The 22,413-nt window shown below is 40.7% G+C and overlaps 1 protein-coding gene across 3 annotated transcripts in view; it reads right to left on the bottom strand.

Moving 5' to 3' along the window:
- The window catches only part of ADAMTSL3 (ADAMTS like 3), a 344,500-nt gene that overhangs the window by 194,386 nt on the left and 127,701 nt on the right, over window positions 1-22,413 (bottom strand). For all 3 annotated transcript variants that reach the window (XM_036072905.2, XM_036072904.2, XM_078078809.1), the window contains 2 exons: window positions 11,731-11,776; window positions 2,324-2,560 (listed from right to left, as the gene is read on the bottom strand). In XM_036072905.2, coding sequence (XP_035928798.2) covers window positions 2,324-2,560; window positions 11,731-11,776 — 283 coding nt within the window. The remainder of the gene's footprint in view (window positions 1-2,323; window positions 2,561-11,730; window positions 11,777-22,413) is intronic.

Consider the following 22,413-nt stretch of genomic DNA (forward strand, 5'->3'; position numbering starts at 1 on the left):
TTTGTGTAGATATATGCTTACATATGCTTATGCATAAGTGAAATGGATGATAGCAATGACACAAGGGTTATAGGGAGAAATCAGGATTTTGGTGTTACTATTACTTTGCTGCTTGTATATTCACTATACCCAAGAAGCAGTATAGTGTTATTTGAAGGTAAATTTGGACTAGTTATAAATGTATACTGCAATCTGTAGGGCAACTACTAAAAAAGGCAAAAACAAAAAGTATAACTGATGTATTAAATAAGGAAAGAAAATGCAATCATATAAAATGCTCGGTTAAAACTGCAAAAACCAAAACAGTGAACAAAAAATAGGAATATAGAACAAGGGTAACAAATAGAAAACAGTAACAAATATGGTAAATAATCACTTTAAACATCACTGACCTAAATGTACCAATTAAAAGACAAAGATTGTCAGAGTGGATCAAAAAACAAAATCCAATTATCCATTGTCTACAAGAATCCCCTTTTTAAAGGATAAGTAAAATGTGGTACATCCAGACAATGGAATATTAGTAATAAAAAGAAATGAGCTACCAGGTTATGAAAAGACATGGAGGATACCTAAATGCATACTACTAGGTGAAAGAAGTCAATCTGAAAATCATACATACTCTATCATTTCAACTATATGACATCCTGAAAAACGTAAAACTATGGAGACAATAAAAAGATCGGTGCTTGCCAGGGCTTAGCAGGGGAGGCGACGATGAATAGGCAGAACAGAGAGGACTTTCATGGCAGTGAAACTACTTTGTAAGATACTCTACTGGTAGAAACAGCCAACAAACATTTGTCAAAACCCACAGAACACACATCACCAAGAGTAAACACAGACTTTGGGTGATAATGACGTGTCAATGTAGGTTCATTGATCAAAACAAATGTACCACTCTGGTGCAGGATTTTAATAGTGGACAAGTTTACACATATGAAGGGGTAGGGGATAGATTGGAATTCTCTGTACCTTCTACTCAATTTTGCCGTGAATCTAGAAAATTAAGTCTATTTTTTAAAAGGGTGGGGGTCCAGGAAGAGCCTGGAAAGGCAAAAAAGGATGGTGGATTTCACCATCAATGCAATGATAAGTCATCGAGGGATTAGGTTTTAAAGCAATCACTTCAGTTGCTGTGTGGAAAATGGACCTGAGGGGAACAGTGGTGGAAGCTGAGAGATCAGGAGAGGAGGCTAGCCATGCAGTTTAGGTCAGAGTTGATGAAGGCTTAGACCAAAAAAGAAGTCATGCAGACAGAAAAGAATGGTTGATTAAAAAAAAAAAAAAAAAGACTTTTGAATACAGAATGACAATGGATTAGATGTGTGTGTTGAAAGAGGAGAATCAAGAAGGACCCCAGAATTTTGCAGTGAGCAACCGGAGGCCATTTTCTAGATGAGCAGATGCAGGAAGGAGAAGCTACTCTGAAGAGCAAGATCATGGTTCGTCTTGGACCGTGTGACATCTGAGATGGCTGGTAATGCCCGACACTTGGTAGGTGGTTGGGGTGTTGCTCTTATTCATACTGTTTTTGTTATAAGAGCATAATAAGGTACGGAATACTAGACATAATTCTTTTAAAATATTTTTCTAGAGATTAAGGGAATGGGAGTGGAATCTCATCATTTCCCTGCCATCCCCATACCATCTCAGCCACCTTGTCCCAGTGCCCTGAATCCTCATACCCACTGCAAGCTGGGGGAGGGCGTGGGGTTCTATGTCTCAGTTCCATGCATCACAGCTTTGCAAACTCCACTCTGAAAAATCTGCTGGAACGCACTCATGCTAATTTTTTAGTAAGTAAGTCACTGCTCCCAAAGACCCAAAACAATAAATTTTAATAAAACAGTTAGTTGTTAAAAGGCTCAAAGAGCCTATTGACGTTACCCTTCCAAAGTTGTGGTTCTCTAAATGGGGCCCTGGACCAGCAGCATCAGCATCTCCCATGAACTTGTTAGAAATGTAAATTATCAGGCTCCAGCCCAGATCTACTGGATCAGAAACTCTGGGGGTGGGGGCCCAGCCCCCCGTGTTTTAACAAGTCCTTCAGGTGAATCTGATGCCCTTTCAAGTTGGAGCACCACTGACCTAGAGGAATAAGATGTCCTCTACTGCAATCTTTTGAGTCTACCTGGACAAAGTTTACACTATTTTAAATAAGTAAAACATAATTTGAAGGTGAGTGATACTCTCTACCATATTTTTTTACATGACAAGTATCAAAGGCAGTATTTCATCTGCACAAAGAAGAGAGTCTCAGTATGGAGAGTGGGCGTGGCACGTGCTGGCCCCAGGGGTATGGGAAGCAGGTGTGGCTTACCTGACAAATTCCACTGATGCACATGTCCAGGGAATCTGTGCTGCAGCGAGTTCCATCCAGGACCTTGGGTGCCAACTCCACTACCAGGTTCTGTCCCCGTGCATGACACTTGAGCGCACAGGGGGCCGCAGGATCGTTATACCGGGGAAGCCATTCATAATAACGCCCCTGATACTGGACGTCATTGTAGGCAGAGCACTGCTGGGCTCTGAAGTCCTCCGCGTCCGGAGGGCAGTCCTGCGAGCAGAGGAGAAGGGCCACACGCACATCACTCAGGGAGATCAGCCACCCAAAGGCTGAACAAGTTTACAAGAGTCTCACGAGACCAGACCCCACCACTGGCCTCTCACCTTGGAGTTACCTCATTTCTCCACTCTATTTAAATGCTCTCTTTTAACCATCTTGCTTTTAATTCTTCCAGGGGACTCCAGCTCTTTATAGGGGATATTAATTATCGTCCATGCCTTCAAGAACCATTTCAATGGGAAGGATTACTTGCCCCCACTTTCGCCCCAAAATTGCCGTGCTTTGTGAGAACCTGTGTTTGTTTCTTTGTTTCTGTTTTTGTGATTGTTAATTCATGTGCCCTCCTTCCCTGGTTTGGGCCCCCAGCCACTGCTTTTTCCTGGAACCAAGTGCCTGCCTTCAACCCACGGGAGGATGTGGAAGGACAAAATGGAGCTCTTTCAAATTCCGTCTACAACAACGGCAAGGAAATTCTAAGTAAATGCTCTAGGGAGTTCTCATAATAATAGTAAAAAGTGTGCAAGTGTTGATGACTCAGAAATCTTTTTACTTAATTACTAATCCCTCCCATCTGGTATTTCCAAAGCCAGATGCTGGCTGACAAAAGGTTACTTTATTCTTCAGAGTTGGGTAAAAACTTCCTAATTGATGGGAATTAATTAATTCTATACAAACTTCCCAATGAAAGAAAACAGATACAGAAAGGCAATAAATTATTTTGTATTTTTTTCTTATTACAAAAGTAATCAATGGTCCTTATAAAACCTTTGGGAAATAGTTTCTATTAAAAAAAAAAGAATAAAAGACAAAGATTCTTATACCTAAATCTTTACACAAATCCTTGATGATTTCCCAAAAACGAATTTCTGGCAATAAACTTTCTGAGAAAAAGGGTGTGTTTCATGAGCTTTTCAAAATATTGCCAAATTGCCCTCCAGGAATTTCCCTCCTTATTATCACCAGGCTCCCTAAGTTCCCTTTTTCTCAATCTCTCTTCTCAGCTTAACATTTTTCTATCATGTTAAATAGAATTTCATTATTTTAATTTACATTTCCTTTCATAGGTTTGATCACTTTCACATATATTTGCTTTTTGTATTAACTCTTCAAAAATTTCTTGTTTTCTGTCCTTCATTTATCTATTGGAATGTTTGCCTTTTTACTATTTTTAACAGATAAGACTATCAGCCTTCCTAACGAAGTTATCAACTCTTTGCCATCTGCACTGGAAATATTTTCCCCATTTGATTTTGGTTTGGTTGCTTTGCAAAGTCAAGAAAATTTATATTTCCAGGTAATCAGCTCTATTAATATTTCCTTTTAAGGCTTCTTCCCTCATTAATAAGTTTAGAAATGCTTTCTCTACCCTGCCTAAGAACAGATAAATACTGAAATGTATTTTTCTATCTCCTTTATAGTTTAGCAATTATATTTTAACACTTTTTTTTTTTAAGATTTTTATTTATTTATTTGACAGAGAGAGACACAGCGAGAGAGGGAACACAAGCAGGGGGAGTGGGAGAGAGAGAAGCAGGTCTCCCGACAAGCAGGAGCCCGATGCAGGGCTTGATCCCAGGACCCCGGGATCATGACCCGAGCCGAAGGCAGACGCCCAACGACTGAGCCACCCAGGCGCCCCTATTTAACACTTTGTTACATCGGGAATTTATTTTGATGTGTAGTGCAAGGTAAAAACCTAACATTATTTTTTCTACAAATAATTATTAATAAATTATCAGCCAGAATCTTAAAATATAATTTCTTTCACTTCTCCCCTTTTTACTACTTAACTTTTGTATCTTGCTGTGTTTATGCTTCTGGCCTTCATAATCTGCCTCAAATCCTTTTTGGAAGTAGGTAGGGAAGACATAAAATATAAGAAATAAACATTCCCCTGGGATTAGTTGTATTAGTTTGTGGTGAATTCTTCCAAAATCTTTAACTGCATCCACATTTTTCTTGTTTCAGAAAGATCAAACCTTAACCCAGGTCACACCTATGGAAGAGAGTTGAACTAAAGACTGAAACTGGTTGACCTTTCTCTATTGAAATGAGGACTGTTTTCCGTCCGGCCCCAGGGAAGATCATCAGTTGATAAAATTGTATGGCGCCTTCTTCCCTTAACCACGGCTAGTTTTCTCTGTATCTGACTCTTTGAACCCCAAGCAAAGGAGTGTAAGAGAGCAGAGTGAAAACAACTTCCCTGACATTAGGCTCACTGATGTGGCCAGCATGCTCTAGGGACTGAAATTTCTTGCTGTCTGACCACTGACTGCCTTAAACTCCAGAAACCAAAGAAGTTTCACAAAATTAACAAGGTTTAATTAACAGACAGCCGAGGATGCCAGCCTACACTGAGTCCTTGCTGAAAGGGTGGCCAGGTTTGGACACAGGACCCGGCCTCCTTGGTCAGAGGCACACGCCTGGTCCACACCAGGACAGTCTTTCCCAAGAATTTGGAATTGCAATAGAAGAGCTGAGGACTCTCATCAGTCTGAGACTGAGCTAACCATCTCTTTCATGAGATGCCTGTTGAAGCAAAGCAAGCCAGTTCTCATAACAAAGAAGAATGAATTAGACACGAAAGAAGGAACAATGACAAACCATGTATTTCAATAAGATTACATAACTTGGGCTTCTCACTTTCTGATTCCTGGGTCCAGGCCCTTAAGGTGTGCTGATGCCCAAATTCCATTAAATATCCACACATCCATCCAGTGAATCCCATTTTTCTTGAGCTATTTTGAGTGGGCTTCTGTTCCTGGGAAATGATGATCCCGATGAAGACACCCTTGTATCTGGACAATGCTTTCCTGTTTACAAGGGATCATACGGACATTCCCTTTGAGGTAGGTGGGTCAGAACAACCATTACCCTCATTTTACAAACAGAGGAAACTGTGATCCTCAAAGTCTTCAGTCACTAGCCCAAAGACACCCAGCTAGACTATGACAGAGCCAAGACCGATTCCCAAAGTAACAAGTGTTCCATTATATGATACTGCTTTCTAGTAATCTTGCAAGACATGGAAGGCTTACATTAAGCACTTTCATTTACTTGGCATCCTTCCAGTGTCAACACTAAGCCTGTCTAGTCGGCTTCTGCTGGGTCCCCTGCGCTGGCTCAAGACAATCTAGGGACTCTTGTGTCTTAAATAGTTTAGTTGACATTTAGGAAGCTTGAATACCAAACATTTTTCTGCTTCCCTTTCCCTGAGAAGCATTTCTTCATATCAGTTAAGACAACACATTTGTTAAATACACTTTATGGGCTTCGCCTAGGTTACTTGCTGTGGAGAACATAAAAGAAGAATATAATCTACCGCTCTCATGTCGAGAGCCGGCGATCTTATTGGAGATGCAGCACCTCCTGCGTGAAATACACTGACACAGTGGGTTACTGTTTGTATTTATAGATTCACAAGTAAGGCGTTGGATGAAGGAAATAAAATTGTTGTCCAAGTGTTAAATTAAAAATTGATTAAGTGGCAGGGTGCCTGGGTGGCTCAGTCAGTTATGCATCTGACTCTTGATTTAAGCTCAGGTCATGATCTCAGGGTCCTGGGATCGAGCCCAGCATCGGGCTCCATGCTCAGCAGGGAGTGTGCTTAGAATTCTCTCTCACTCTCGGTACCTCCCCCTCCTGCATTCTCTCTGTCTCTAAAGTAAATAAATAAAAATCTAAAAAAAAATTGATTAAGTGGAGTTAATATGGAAAGAATAGATCCTAGATCAGGAAGACTGGACTTAGGAGGGGGCAGCCAGTCTGGAAAGCATAGGAAAGGAGAAGGAGGAGGAGGACAGGGATTAGGAGAAGAGGGAGAAGGAGAGGAAGGAGGACACAACTAGTACCCATTCAAGGACCATGCCAAAGACAGAGATCTCGTTTCCTTCCTCAAGCCATGAGGATATGCAAACCATTCTCATGGACAACTTAGGGAGAAATGCCCAGACAGGGAGATCACCTAAAAAACAGAGCATTTTTATGCATAAGAGAGACCATTAGCTAAGGGATGATTTATATAATAGGATTGAACCAAGTTTTTACATGGGTTATATATTTAGGTCATTTTTCCCAGATAACCAGTGAGTAGAGACTTAGAAGAAATGTGATTTCTACTGTAAGCAAATTTTAAATTTTTATTTTATCTTCATATCCAAGTTGTACTATGCGTTAAATTTTGGGATCCTCTAATATAACCAATGCCAAAATTTCTAGCATGAAAACAAGTTACTGTGAGTGGCCATTATAAGAAGGCAGTTAGCAAATGGTGCATCATGGAAAAGTGACGTTTCAGATGAGATTTAAGGGATGGCCTGCTGTGTTTAGGACAACTGTAGGAAAGAACACAAACAACAGGGACACAGCAGAAATGAAGTCAGTAGCGATGAGGGACCGGGACCAGGCATGGCCAGCAAAGGTGAAAGTTTGTGAGTTGATGCAAGTCAGGGGAATTAAAAGCAATGAGGATCCACAAAGGGGACTGAAAGCGTGGCACTTTAGGAGGACCTCTGTGACGGCAGCATGGATTGGGGTAGGAGCAGTGACAGTGGAAAGTAAAGAACACCTCTAAGAGGAAACTGCCAGAAACTAGCCATCCATAGGACCTGTGGCATGAAGAGTCTTTCAAGGGTCACATCAAATGTTGTCTCTTCTGGAAAGCCATCAGGGACCCCACTGTGCAGAATTAACCACTGCTCCCTCTGTGCTCACATAAAAATGTGTTCATGCTGCAAAAACACTCTGGCCAAATCATGATATACTTGTTTTTAAAGGTATTTTCCCTTTGCTCTCTTCCAGCACTGCCTTTGATCCCATAAACCCTGGTATTAAAAAATGAGTAGTCAGTGAATTCAAGTAGTAGAACTCCTTGCTGACATGCATGGCTTCCCTTGGAAAGTCTCCAATTGCTCTGGAAGATGCCTGATAAGGAAAATTCTTCACTGAGGCCTCAGGGGCCCCGCCCTGACCGTCAGGGTCTTTGCTGAGCACTGACTGGAGGGTTATCTCTGAAGATGGCAGGCACCAGGGATTAGGGGCTGCTCCAGCCCAAAGCCCCATTTTCCCCAACAGAATGACCCCAGGGAGAGCTGCGGAAGCAAAGCCTGATTTTGCAGGGAGGGCAGTGTGGTCCTCATTGCCTGGCCGCGCCTCCCATTCCTGCACACCAGGAGTGGGATTTCTTCCTCTCCGCCCTCTGAATGTGTATCCCCGTCACACCCACACTTCCTAACAAAAGGACATTCGATCCTTCCTTGAGTGCCTGGAGCCTATTTTTCTCAGGTATCTTCTGCTGAGGGGGGCAGAGATCAGAAATGGGGCGGTCAAGGTCTGTCCACGTAAAGCCCGACCCTCCCCTGTTTCGGGGACCCTCTCCCCCCACCTCGGGCCACTGGCGTGGAAGGCCCACGGCCATGGAGGACTTCATTTCCGTGACTTCCCCTCCGTTGCCTCTCCTCTCCCTGACTTCTGTCCCTTGCCAACTGTGAATATTCAGAAGGTCTATCCTACAGCTCCTGGGGTTGGCGATTCTATAACGGTATCTGAAAGGGGGATGTCCCTGCAATTCCCCCCATGAGTCATGTGCTCGTGGGTTGGGGGGAGCAGCCACGTTTGAGACTACTATTTGTACCATAATCAATCATCTAACAAAGCTCCAGACCTTTCAGGCTCCTTTCCAAGAGGCAGTCTGGTGTAGCAGAGTGGGTAGAAGCCTGCACTCCAGAGCCTGGAGCCCAACTGCCTGGGGTCTAGTTCAGCTTTGTGCCCTTGGGCGCATTTCCTACATTTCCGCCTGTGTAAGAGTGGAAATAAGGGGCGTCTGGGTGGCTCAGTCAGTTGAGCGTCTGACTCTTGATTTTTGGCTCAAGTGATGATCTCAGGGTTGCGGGATCGAGCCCCGTGTTGGGCTCTGTGCTCAGCACAGAGTCTGTTTGAGATTCTCTCTCTCTCTTCCTCTGCCCCTCCCCTGCTCTCTCTTTCAAATAAATAAATGTTTTTTAAAAAGTGGAAATAAAAATAATACCTACTTTGTAGAGATATTATGAGGATTAAATCAGTTTATTCATGGATAGGCACTTAGAACAATGTTTAGCATTCAGGAAGTAGTGGATACGTGTGATCTGTTGTTGTTATTATTATTATTATTATTATTATTATTATTATTATTAAGTTTGGTTAAGAATTCAACAGCTGGCACATACAGATGACAAGCCCTGTGGTTTTGAGGCCGAGAGCCTGAGCCTTCAGATAATCACGTGGAGGAATAGAAAGAAGTAGGAGTGACCTCTGGGATGGGAGGGAACGGTAGGTCTCTGGGGTCCCGCAGCAGTGACCTCCGTTCCTCCACGGAGCAGACTTCCCTGATCACCAAGACGGTGAGGTCCCTCAGGGGGGAAACAGGGGATCTTGCGGCCCCATCGGATGGGCTCCTGTGCCCCCAGAAATATAGATGTAGGCATCTCTGAATCACAAGGTAAATCTCCCTCATAAGAGTGCCGCATCTTGGAATCACTAAAGGCAGCTTCCTTCAGAAGAGTGGGTGATGGGCCCCATTTCCAGGGAAAAGGGAAACCGCTGACCGTTAAGGGGGCATGGCCTGTCTCCCATGGGGACACTGAATGGCCATGAGAAGCAACAGCAGGGGTGCACTGATGGGACCTCACGTCTCTCCCCAGTGGAGGCAGGTTGCAGACTGGTCCCCCGCTCCTGCCCTCTGCACCACCCTGGGTAGCAGGGAGGGGGAGATCTCAAAAGGGTGATTCTAAACCCCAATTAATAAAGCAGGAAGCAACTCAAGAAAAGACGTGACTATCTTTGTACCCTAAGTTCACGTGGTTACATGCACTCAGGACGCCTGACATCCTGGCTGTGTTTCTACGGTATATTCCCACGAACACACTGCGTCATCTCTCCTGGGAAGACCACCAGCCCTGCTGCGCAGACCCACTCCGATCTGCGGGAGGGCTTGAGGATGCACAGCAGCAGGGCCTGGCACACGGAGGTGGAGGGGTTTCCTGAGTGCCACAGCTCGGAAAGACTTGCCACGACCCCCCTTATTTCCCTGAAAGAAATTTTGTTTAAAACTCTGAGTTTGCAATGGCAAGCACAGCGATTAATGCCGCATTCTTATGAAATCTCTCTAAGGACCCCAACTCTGAGAACGAAATAGGGCAACTTTCACTTTGCAGTCCTCCCCACTGGTCACCACCTTCTAAACCTCTATTCCTCACCAGCCTAGAGGTGGTAAAGGTTTCTGCAGGATCCTCACAGAGGGGCCTTCACGTAGAGACAACAGGTCTTCCCAAGACCCACAGAGCCTCAGGGGCCTGGGATCTTCACTCAAGCGCACCCAAGTCCTAACCACTGCACCTAGTATGCACTGATTTTAGTAGATTACATTGTATGTCTACACTGTATGACCCAACACTCCTAGACCCTCTTAATACTTGTGTTGAAGAAAGGTACCTTTTTGGAATTAGCGAGAGCAGAATCTCTCTCTCTCTCTCTCACACACACACACACACACACACACACACACACACAGAAACCCAAGAATGAAATCTCAAATGGCAACACCTTGATCTGGGCATTTAAAATTTAAAAGAATTCCCCTAGATAGTCTCAGAGTACTGCTGGCTAGGATACTGTTGTGGAATTTATTGTTGAATGGCTGCAAGGAATTTGTGGTAATTTGTTAAAGCAGCACTTTATAAAAAGGAAAAAAAAAACCCTAAAAACAAACAACAACAACAAAACAAAAATATGCACCCAGGCAAAATGTAGTAGATTAAAATGTCGCCTAGATAAAACCCTCAGGTTACTAATGCATTCACGTGCTTGCATGGAAAAACAAAGCCAGACTGTGTTTGTAACTAAATGTCTGATCTGTGCTCAAATCAATCTCTCTGCCTCCTGCGCCCCAACCCGGACCTCAGCTCATTTAATTAAGCATCACGCACACGTGCCCCCCACGTCCTCGGCCCTCCAGCCGGTCAGAGAACATGCAAAATCTATTTGCTTTGTGGCCCCAAATTCCTCCAAGGACATGGTGGGCACCAATCTGTCTGCCCCAGGGCTGAGTGATATTGGAGTTTGAATGCCCAACAACTAGGTACCCACATTTCCCACTTGAGTTTGAAACCAGTTGAGATAGAAAGACAAGCACTTCTGCTTCATCACTGATAAAAACAGACTGAAAACACGGCTGAGCCCTGTGGTCAGAAGGTCTGGCTCACACTACCCACTCACTGTTGCCCAGGCTTGGCAGGCTGCCCTCCCAGGACGAGTGTGGGTCTGCGGAATAAAGACCCTCAGACAGGACTTCTGTCTTATACTGGCCCAGAACAAGAGGGACAGAGCCCAAGTGAGTGAAACTTTTGAAATAAATTAATTACAACCAAGGGAGAAGAAATGGATTAAAAAAAATCTAAATCTCACTTAGATGTCCAGATTCTAATAATTTCCTTTTTATTCACGTCATTTTGATTTGGGTCTGTATCACGAACAAGGGACATGTTTTAAGTGGAAAATAGGACGGATTCCTTCTGATATTTATTTTGCATTTTCAGATCTGTAAAGCAAAAGGTTTGAATTTTTTTAGTGCTCATCGTTGTAGAACAAGAGAGAGGTTTACAAACCTGTCCCTACGTATGATTTCCTTGAATCACCGACAGAGCACTCTTAAACACATCTTGCAGTGGGCAGGACAGGTGGTTTGGGGCAGGAAAAACAGCAGTAGACCAGTTCAAGTCTGTGCTCTTCCTTTGTGACCGGTGGAAACTAATTTTACCCCAGGGCCCCTCATTTGCAAAAGAGAAATAACCACACCTCGTCTGCCTGTATCTCAGAGACAGGGTGGGGTTCCGGTGACATACTGTGCATAAAGCTCTTTGAACTTTGAAGGCACTTACAGGTATCAGGTATTGTTTCTATGAATTCAGAAATTATTAAATATTTACCAAATCAGTTTATAAATGTGAAATGGCCTAAAAAGGTAGTACACAAGGAAGGTATGAGATACACAAAACCTGTTGTCAATTAAAAAAATGTTTAAATTTTCCCCAAAGGGTACCAAGGGGCCATCAGCTTTACAGTACACATAGTCTTCCAACTTAACACATGAACATTATTGGATTATAGATTTTTATTACAGAACTTACATGGTTGCTGCATGTCTTGTATCGAATATTCTGCCCTTCACAATTCCTAGAGGAAAAAAGAGGGAAAAAGAAATGATTTCATAGAACTGACAAGCAGCACAAAGGAAAGAAGAAAGGAAGGAAGGAGGGAGGGAAGGAGGGAGAGAGGAAGAGAGAGAGGAAGGAAGGGAGGAAGGGAGGAAAGGAGGAAGGAAGGAAGAAGGAACGAAGAAAGAAAGAAAGAAAGAAAGGGAGGAAATGAGGGAGGGAGGGAGGAGAGAGAGAGAGAAGGAAAGAAGGAAGGAAGGAAGGAAGGGAGGGAGGGAGGGAGGGAGGAAGAGAGAGAGGAAGGAAGGGAAGAAGGGAGGAAAGGAGGAAGGAAGGAAGAAGGAACGAAGAAAGAAAGAAAGAAAGGGAGGAAATGAGGGAGGGAGGGAGGAGAGAGAGAGAGAAGGAAAGAAGGAAGGGAAGGAAGGGAGGGAGGGAGGGAGGGAGGAAGAGAGGCAGGTCAATACAAGGTGATACTGATAAAACTTTTATTAGTCCACGTTACCTCAGATATTCAAAGTTTAAATTCTAAGAAATAACATTCAAAAATCAGGAGGGCAAAAATCTCATGAAAGTGTCACTTTAAATAGAGAGTGAATTCTTTAGTTGAATTAATGTAATGACATTACTTACGTGCAGTTTTTACCCTGGGAGCCATATAACCACTGAAATTAATGTATAACGTGTGTGCATACTTGTGGGTTTTTTCTGTGAAAAAGAATAGGAAACTACGGGTAGACGCATTCATGCACCACGTCCCTCACTCACTGAAGGAACCTAAGTTGGCTGGGCTCTCCATGACCTCCTTCTGTAATCGATACGATGGTCTCTGTTAGACATTTGCTTGCGGCAACATTCTACAATTTATTCCAGCTATTGACCTTATTGAACGGAAGCTACAAAATAGTGTCCAGGTGACTTTCTTGGGAGGCTGGTGCTATAGGGTCTGAAGTCATCTATAGGCTTGAGAATCCTCCAGGAATGACCGCCACAAACACTATCCTCCCCTCCAGCCACTGGGTCTAGAATCCTGCCACTCATTCTCTAGGCAGATTCTTCCTTTGGATGCTTGAGATTCCATCTGCCAGGTACTTTCCTCAATCAGTGCTTGCTGCTTCATAGTTTATATTAACTCCTTAAAGTTAGCTGGTCTGCTCATGGTACCTTTCCCAACTTTTCAATCACACATCCTTACCTTTGGTTTTCCTGGTCAGTTCAATGGCAGATTTGCAGCAAAGAAAGCTAAACACAGGCTTAACTCAACATCTTGCATTGAAAGTCAGTTGATACTATTTCAATGTTTTAAAATATTTAGTCCTAGAAGAATAGAAATTTAATTTTTAAAAAAAATTTTTAAAGATTTTATTTATTTGAGAGAGAGAGAGATCACAAGCAGGGGGTAAGGGGCAGAGGAAGAGGGAGAAGCAGGCTCCCCGCTGAGCAGGGAGCCCGATGCGGGACTCGATCCCAGGACCCTGGGATCATGACCTGAGCCGAAGGCAGACACTTAACCGACTGAGCCACCCAGGCGCTGCAAGAAAAGAAATTTTTTTTTTTTTTAAAGGTTTTATTTATTTGACAGAGAGAAAGACAGCCAGAGAGGGAACACAAGCAGGGGGAGTGGGAGAGGGAGAAGCAGGCTTCCCAAGGAGCAGGGAGCCTGATGCGGGGCTCGATCCCAGGACCCTGGGATCATGACCTGAGCCGAAGGCAGATGCTTAAGGACTGAGCCACCCAGGCGCCCCAAGAAAAGAAATTTTTAAGAAGTGAATCTGAGTGAGGGCACCTGGGTGGCTCAGTCGGTTAAGCATCCGACTCTTGATTTTGGCTCAGGTCATGATCGCAGGGTCTTGAGATGGAGCCCTGTGCTGGGCTCACTGCTCAGCCGGGAGACTGCCTGAGATTCTCTCTTTTACTCTCCCTCTGCCCCTCCCTCCTCCCTCTCTAAAAAAAAGAAAAGTGAATCTGAGTGGATCTGATTTTTGGCTGGTATGGTTTAAATAGGAGCCTCTATGAAATAACTGATAATCTATTTCAGTAATATGCAATTCATTGCACATATTTGCTGATGATTCCATTTTTACTGATTACAAAAAGAGTAAGTGAAAACTAACAATATGCCAAGGAGACTAATCAATCTTTCAAAATCCCATCACCAAGACCTTCACTCTCAGTATTTTGGCATTTAATGATCCAGCATTTCTGCATGACTCACAGATGTGAAAGCATACTACTAATTCAACTTCGTACTAGTTTTAATCTAATATAACAAGTAGTCCCCCCATTTTATTACTAATTCTTTGGAGAGATTGTTTTAATAACTATATAATAGTCCATTATACAGACATTACATTTTTCGTAGGTCTGAATTTAAATTTTAATTGCGGTAAAATACACATAACATAAATTTACCATCTTAACCATTTTTAGATACACAATCCAGCTGTACAAACATGGCATTTTATGGTTATTTATGCTGCCTTTTTCCCCATGCTTTTTAAATTTACATACAGTAAAATTCACTCTTTTGGGGGCGTACAGTTTTATGAGTTTTGACAGACCCAGCCTCCACATGACCAGTTTTCTTTTAACGGTGTGATTATTTTGTATTTTATCATGTCTGACACTTTTTGATCCTGCTTTCCGCTTTTTCTTTCTTTGCAATCGTTCTCAAACTCAGACTTCTCCACTTTCATCTCATACCATACCTTCCTGTCTGTTCCAGGTGTAGCACATAGCCCTAACGGGATTAAGGAGACAGGCATATGGGAGGAAGAACTTGGGCAGTGAAAAAAAAAACAAAACCGCATTACAGATAATGTTTGGAAAGCATTATCTAAATGATAGTTAAATTTCTGAACTTAAAGGCAGACAAGGTATCCAATCAGTGGCCCCTTTTTAATACAATTGTCATGACGGGGATTAGAACATCTTCCCAGATGCTATCGTAGTAATAGGTTGACCCAGTCTTAGCATTTTGTAACACTGCCTATTTCCCCTTCTTGTGTCTTGTCATAGGTACATGACCCTGAAATTTATTAAACTTTCGATGAGGATACATCAAACTTGAAACATTCAAGAAGCACCAAACTGGGCGCCTGGGTGGCTCAGATGGTTAAGCGTCTGCCTTCGGCTCAGGTCATGATCTCAGGGTCCTGGGATCGAGTCCCGCATCAGGTTCCCTGCTCGGTGCAGAGCCTGTTTCTCCCTCTCCCTCTGCCACTCCCTCTGCTTGTGCTCTTCTGTCTATCTCTCTGTCAAATAAATAAATAAAATCTTTAAAAAAAAAAAAAAAAGCACCAAACTGGGAGGCTGGCGGGGCAAACGGTATTAGGGTGGAGAAGTCTCTCTCTTGGTTGAGGGTTAGTGATGCTATTCTCCTGGGAGACAGAGTTATGCCAGTAGACAAGGTCATGTACTTACACAACTTATTTCATTGTGCTTTTATTTGAGGGGAAAAAAAAAAAGAAGAAGAAAATAAATTACAGAAAAAGTGAAAGGGGTAATTTAAAGTACTCTGTTTATTTTGGAAAGGCCCCAACTGAGGAAAGCAGCTAATAGGTTAGGGAAGTGATAACCAAAAGCTTTTGTACCACACTGACTTAGAATCCTAAAAGGCTTTTAATTCTACTGTCCAGAGAGCAGGCAAATTGCAAAGACACATGTTAAGACAGTATTTGAACTGAAATACTGATATACAAAACAAACAAACTAACTAACTAACTAACAAAATGTAGAAACCTACAAAGAAAGACATTTTCTTTAAAAGTGTTCTGGAACTTCAGAAAAAAATTATTTCAGATGCACTGTTACCAACTGTGTAACTTTAGCTGTTTAAATGAAAAGCAAAACTACTTTTGTAGGGGCACCTGGGTGGTTCAGTCAGGTAAGTGTCTGCCTTCAGCTCAGGTCATGATCCAGGGTCCTGGGATCAAGCCCCACATCGGGCTCCCTGCTCAGTGGAGAGTCTGCTTCTCCCTCTCCTCCCCGCTTGTGTTCTCTCTTGCTGTCTCTGTCACTATCTGTCTCTCTCTCTCAAATAAATAAATAAAATCTTAAAAAAGAAAAGAAAATTTACTTTTGTAAAAAGAAATTTAAAACTAAAGGGAAAGAACATATCCTTGAAAACAGTTTATGGTTGTGTCTCAGGTCTGCTGGTATAGACCACAGAGTCACGGTCTACACCCCACTGCCATCTGCTGTGCCCTGATCGCAAGCCTAGCATCCAGGAAGCACAAGCTTGTGTCTTAAGTGATGAGCCTGAAAATCTAAACCTACAACACGAGGGTATCTCCACGACCAATCCCACTACAAGTGCAGCAAAGTGATAGGAAACGAGAGCATTTTACTTCATGAACTCTCAGAACAGAAAGTACCATTCTGGACTCATTCCTTCTCCAGCAACTTCTTATGGTGAACCTACTAAGTACCAGGATGTGAATATAAAGATGCGGGGAGACTATCTCTCAATTCCCCTAACAAATCAGTAGTAAGATTTTTTTTTTTTTTTAACCCAGCCATCTAGCCAACATTTTTAACGTTCTACTTCACTTCAACCTAACACACAGTAAACTCACGGACTGGTCTCTATTGATGTGGTATGCCTTGGTTACAATTTAGTATGAAAATGAATGACCACTTTATGAAACAGGCATAAAATGAAATTCAAGTTATTTTAAAGTTAAGGACACTGGAGTCCTAATTCCCCAAGCAGGAACCTGCCAGCTTATTCTGGAAATAATTCCTCTGGCCCGAAGCAACTGAGCTGCAGAAATATTACTTCCAAGTTTTTAATTTCATTCTAATTATTATATGCAAGAGCTAATGGTTATCAGGAGTATATGAAAATTCAAGAACATCATTTCACAATTATGTATTTTCTATCCATTACAACATTCATAACACCCTGAAATTGGAGATTTTTGAAGCCATAAATTTATGAATATATAAAAAACATATGTTGATTCCACATGAGGATACATTAAAAACATTAATAAAATTTCCCTGGAGTTCACAGCAGTATAATTTATTACATTCATTTGATGATATATTGACTCAAATACTAGTGTCTTAAAGACTGAGAAGCATGTGTTTTGAAGAATAAAAATACATTAATTTTTTAAATAGTAGTTAACTTAAACCTGTTTCCCATGGTTGGCAGTTGACTAGTATATCGAGTTACAAATTCCTGCAAGAGAGACATTCTGGCTGGGTTATGCTCTGCAGTGCAAAAGCACTGACTGTGAATTTAAATATAATCAAATCCTGAAATAACATTATCTGCAAAGAAATAAATGAGCAAAATAGCTGCATTCATCCCCTTCCCTAAATCATTAATTTAAATAAGCACCTTGATAAAAAGAGAAGGCACTGAAATGCTTTCAAAAGCTTTGGGATGGTGCTTTGTTTGATTTTATATGTAACCACCTCCATCTTCCTTCTCCAAGAAAAATGGACCACAGAGCTCCATATTTATGAAGATTTAACAAGTCTCTAAGGCTCTCCTAGGATAAAGAGACTTGATAAGCTTTCCAAGGGAAGTAGGTTTCCTTCTTAAGAATCTCAGAGTACTTTCAAAATGACAGTAAAGTTCTTAATGTGGGAGGGGGTCAGGAATGATTAAAGTTTGAGGCTGCCCAAAAGGTGGGGAGCAGGGATGAGCTGAACCATTAATGCAGCTGCTGCCCTTCTTTCGAATTAATCTAATTCAATTTTTATGCAGAGACATGATGTTACTGTCCCTGTTTCTCATCAGAGACACAGAGTGATGGGGGTGCCATAGGCCTGGCCCCATGCCAGGAACCAAACAGGAGACAGGACATATATCACCATACATTTATCTGACTAGAAATACCACAAGACATACTATTCTCTCATTTAATTTTTTTAATACTTGATTAGGATCTTTTCTAGCCTGATATATTTGTTCAAATTAGATGAGCTCAGGGAGTAAACAAATTTGGAGATTCTCAGGCCTAAGAGCAAATTTTAGAAGACAGGTTAAGATTTGTGCATAAATAGACGGAAAAAACACTGAAGTCCTAAAAAACTGAAAAAAAAATTAAGCAAGTACTACTTCGGGGATGAACACTTGAAATAGAGTAGCAATATGTATAACTGATTGGTTTTGTGTTCTTACAAGTATTTTATTATGAAATGTTTTAAGTCCACAAAAAAAGAATGACACAAACTACACATACCCACTAGAAAGCCTCATCGTTTCTTCAAGTTTTCTTTGGAATTATTTTTAAGAAACGTATCATTACAAATATGGTGCAAGTCCCCTGCCAAACCCCCTCAATCCTATTCCCTTGCCTCCCTCTGCAGAGGCAACTAAGTAAATAATGGTATCATAGGGCACATGACCTTCACAGCTTGATTTTTTAAATTTGTGTCAACACTATGTTTTTGAGAACATCCATGTTGATAGACGCAACTCGAATTCATTTTTATGGTTCCATAGGAACCCAATGTATAAATATACCACGATGTATTTATCAATTCTTTTTTTTTAAGATTTTATTTATTTGGCAGAGAGAGACAGTGAGAGAGGGATCACAAGCAGGGGGAGTGGGAGAGGGAGAAGCAGGCTTCCCGCGGAGCAGGGAGCCCCACGAGTGGCTCGATCCCAGGACCCTGGGATCATGACCTGAGCCGAAGGCAGATGCTTAACGACTGAGCCACCCAGGTGCCCCAATTCTTTTTCTTTTTTATTGGCCAATTTTCCTAAAGTTTATGAAGATTCTGCAATACACAATCTTACACAATCCCCTTAGGCATATCTGCATGCATTTCTCTGGGATATATACCTGGGAGGGACTGTTCTGCTGTGGGCACTTAACAGCTTCACTATGACTAGATATTGACAAATTGCTCTCTAAAGTGAGAGTACCAGTTTTCACCCCCATTCATAGTGCAGGAAGGTTCTTATTTTCACACATCTAGGTCAATATTTGGCATTTTAAAACGTTTTAAGTTTTTCCCAATCTGAAGAATATAAAATATCTCACTTTGTATTCTTTCATGTCTTTTTGTGAATGAGGTTAATATTGCCATTTGTTTTTGATTATGCAGGTTTCCCTTCTGTGAATTTCCTGCCTGTATTCCTTCTTCATTTTTCTACAAGTTTGTTTTTGCTTTTGCTTTTTGTTTGTTTGTTTGTTTTTGTTGTTGTTTTTGCTTTTGTTTTACTGGTATGTAGAAGTTACTTAGATATTTCAGATATTAATCCCTTATTGTCTATATTCATTGTCAAAAGTCTCCCACTCTAAGCTTTTCTTTTGTTTTATAGTATATTTTCATGATATAAAATTGTTTGTGTAGTGGACTTGAATTTATCAATATTTTCCTTAAACTCTTTGTATCTTAGTTAAGGAATAATTCACTACCCAGAGATCATAAAGTCATTCTCTGGTATTTTCTTCTAAATGTTTTCAAGCTTTGCTTTTCATAAGTAGACTTTAATGCACCTAGAATATATTCTTTATGTGTATTGACATTTTCTAATATTTTCCCTTTGGATATCAATAATCATACCTGAGCCCCACATACTGAAGATCCACCCTTTCTCTAAAAAATTTTAGTGCCACCTCTAATATATTTCAAATGCTCATATATGCATGTTTTTGTTTCTTGGATCTCCATTTTGCTACGTTGGTCTCTTATTTGTCCCCATGCTACTATGGTAGTTAAATTTCTTAAATTTCAGTGTCTGGGCAAGTTACCCATTTTGTTGTTTGAAAAATTGTTTTCATTACCTTTGCATTTCCATATGATTCTTAGAACTGGAATTACACTTAATTTAAAGATTAATTTGGTGGGAAATGTATTTTTATGATGTTGTGACTTCCTATTTATGTTCATATTATATCTCACCATTTATTTAGGTGAGATTTTAAATCTTTCATAAAGGTCTTGTACAGCTACTGAATATTTTACAAGGTACCTCATATTTTGTTAGTAGTGTAAATGGCATCTTTATGAAATTTTGCTTTCTCAGTTCTTGCTACCATATAAGAATACAGTTGTTATCTGTGCATTAATCTTGTTTACAGTACTAGGACTCTTATTAGTCCTATTTTTTTATGTGTAGATATTCTTAGATTATATCTTAGATAATCAGGTAGTCTCTGAATCCTGAGAACTTTATTTTTTCCTTTCTAATTCTTATACTTTGTATTTCTTTTTCTTGCCTGATTATACTGACTAGGGCCTCAAAAACAATAACAAATTTAAACAATGACAGCAGGCATTCTTATTTCATACCTAATATCAGAGAAAATGCATGATATTTTACTATGAAGGATGATATTTACTATAAATTAAAAGAGTACACCTCTATTTCTAGTTTGCTAAATTTTTCTTTTCAATTATGAAAAAAATGTATCAATGTAGATAACTGTAATTTTTCTCTCTTATGTCATCAATGCTGTGCCTGATGGTGCTTACTCATGGCAAATATTCCCTTTTGTATTATGTATCTTAGGATTGCAAGCTAATCTTAAATAAAGGATCTACTGATAGGAATAGGAATGCCATAGAGCCTGCCTTGGTGGTCTGTCCCTCCACATCTTGTATTACTGCCAGTAGCCTCAGAGCTATCAAGGGTTACAAGACCACTTTTGATATTCATTTCTCATCTCAAAGCTTCCACAATCATATGGGACATATACATTCAACTCAATATGTACAATATATGTAAATCAATATACATGTATCTCAAACTCTTAGAACAGGTCCATTGTTCCCAAGTGGAAATTTTTTTTAATTCAGTGTTGAGACCCAGAATTTAAAATTTTCTATGCTGGTATGTGGTTTTCTTTTTGTTTTTTTGTGGGGTTTTTTTGGTCCCCGTCCATCTGTTTAGGAAACATATGGACTTCAAAGATCCTGCCTTTATATTATGGTTGGAGTTCCTATGCTGTGCCTCATAGACACTCAAGACTTGATCTCTTGTGATTATGAAGGAATTAAAACTCAACAGCCCGCGTTCTGGACACCAAGAGATTCCCTCTCCATTCCCCAGACAGGCACAGAATCAGGTATGCACTTCTTGGTCTGGCATTCAGTTACCTCTTTGTTTTTTTGGTTCTGTGGATTCCCTTTAATTTCTTCTAGGTTCACCTACACTTTTTTATTAAGACTTGTTAATGTTGTGGGTTTTTTTTTTATCCAATTAACATACAGTGTTAGATTAGTTTCATATATACAATATAGTGATTCAACAATTTTATACATTACTCAGTGCTCATCACAAGGAGTGTACTCTTGATCCCCTTTACATATGTCACCCCTCCCCTCACCCTCCTCACCTCCAGCAACCACCAGTTTGTTCTCTGTATTTAAGAGTCTAGGGTTTGGTTTTTTTGGGGGGGGGGAGGGGGTCTCTTTTTTGTCTGTTTTGTTTCTTATATTCCATATATGAATGAAATCTTATAGTATTTGTCTTTCTCTGATTGCCTTATTTCACTTAGCATTATAACCTCTTGCTCCATCCATGTTGTTGCAAACGGCAAGATTTCATTCTTTTTTATGGCTGAGTAACAGTCCATTGTGTACATATATCACATCTTCTATATCCATTTATCTATAGATGGACATTTGGGTTGTTTCCATATCTTGGCTATGTGGTTAGTAGTTGACATTTTCTAATATTTTCCCTTTGGATATCAATAATCATACCTTGCCCAGACACTGATAAATAATGCTACAACAAAGGGTGCATATTTCTTTTCAAATTTGTGTTTCCATTTTCTTTGGGTAAATACCCAGTATGGAATTACTAGATCACATGGTAATTCTATTTTTAATTTTTTGATGAACCTCCATACTGTTTTCCACAGTGGCTGCACCAATTTGCATTCCCACATCAGCCATAGAAACATTTTTCTAGATACGTCTCCTCTGGCAAGGGAAATAAAAGCAAAATTAAACTACTGGGACTGCAATAACAAAAAAAGCTTTTGCAGAGCAAACGATACCATCAACAAAACAAAACGGGGATCTACTTAATATTAGAAGATATTTGCAAATGATATATCCAATAAGAGGTTTATTCCAAAATATATAAAGAACTTATACAACTCAACACCAAAAAAAGAAATAATCCAATTAAAAATGGGCACAGGACCTGAATAGACATTTTTCCAGAGAAGACAAAGAGATGGCTGACACATTGAAAAGATGCTCAACATGACTAATCATCAGGGAAATGCAAATTAAAATCATAATGAGATATCACTTTACACCTATCAGAATGGCTAAAATCAAAACACAAGAAATAACAAGTGTTGACGAGAATGTGAAGAAAAAGGAAGCTTCATGCACAGTTGGTGAGAAGACTTTATTTTTTAAAGCAGTTTAGGTTCACAGGGGAAGGTTCAGAGAGCTCCCATATGCTCCCTTCCCCCACACATGCATAGCTTCCCCCATTATCAACATCCCCAACCAGAGTGGTACCTTTGTTACAATTGATGAATCTACAATGACACATCATGATCACCCAAAGTCCACAGATTACATTACTGTTAATTCTTGGTGTTGAACATCCAGTAGGTTTGAACAAATGTATAACAACATGTATCCATCATTATGATATAATACGGAGTATTTTCACTGCCATAAAAATCCTCTGTGCCTTGCCTTTTCAGCCCTTCC

Source organism: Halichoerus grypus, chromosome 8 (assembly GCF_964656455.1).
Source record: "Halichoerus grypus chromosome 8, mHalGry1.hap1.1, whole genome shotgun sequence".
NCBI lineage: Eukaryota > Metazoa > Chordata > Mammalia > Carnivora > Phocidae > Halichoerus > Halichoerus grypus.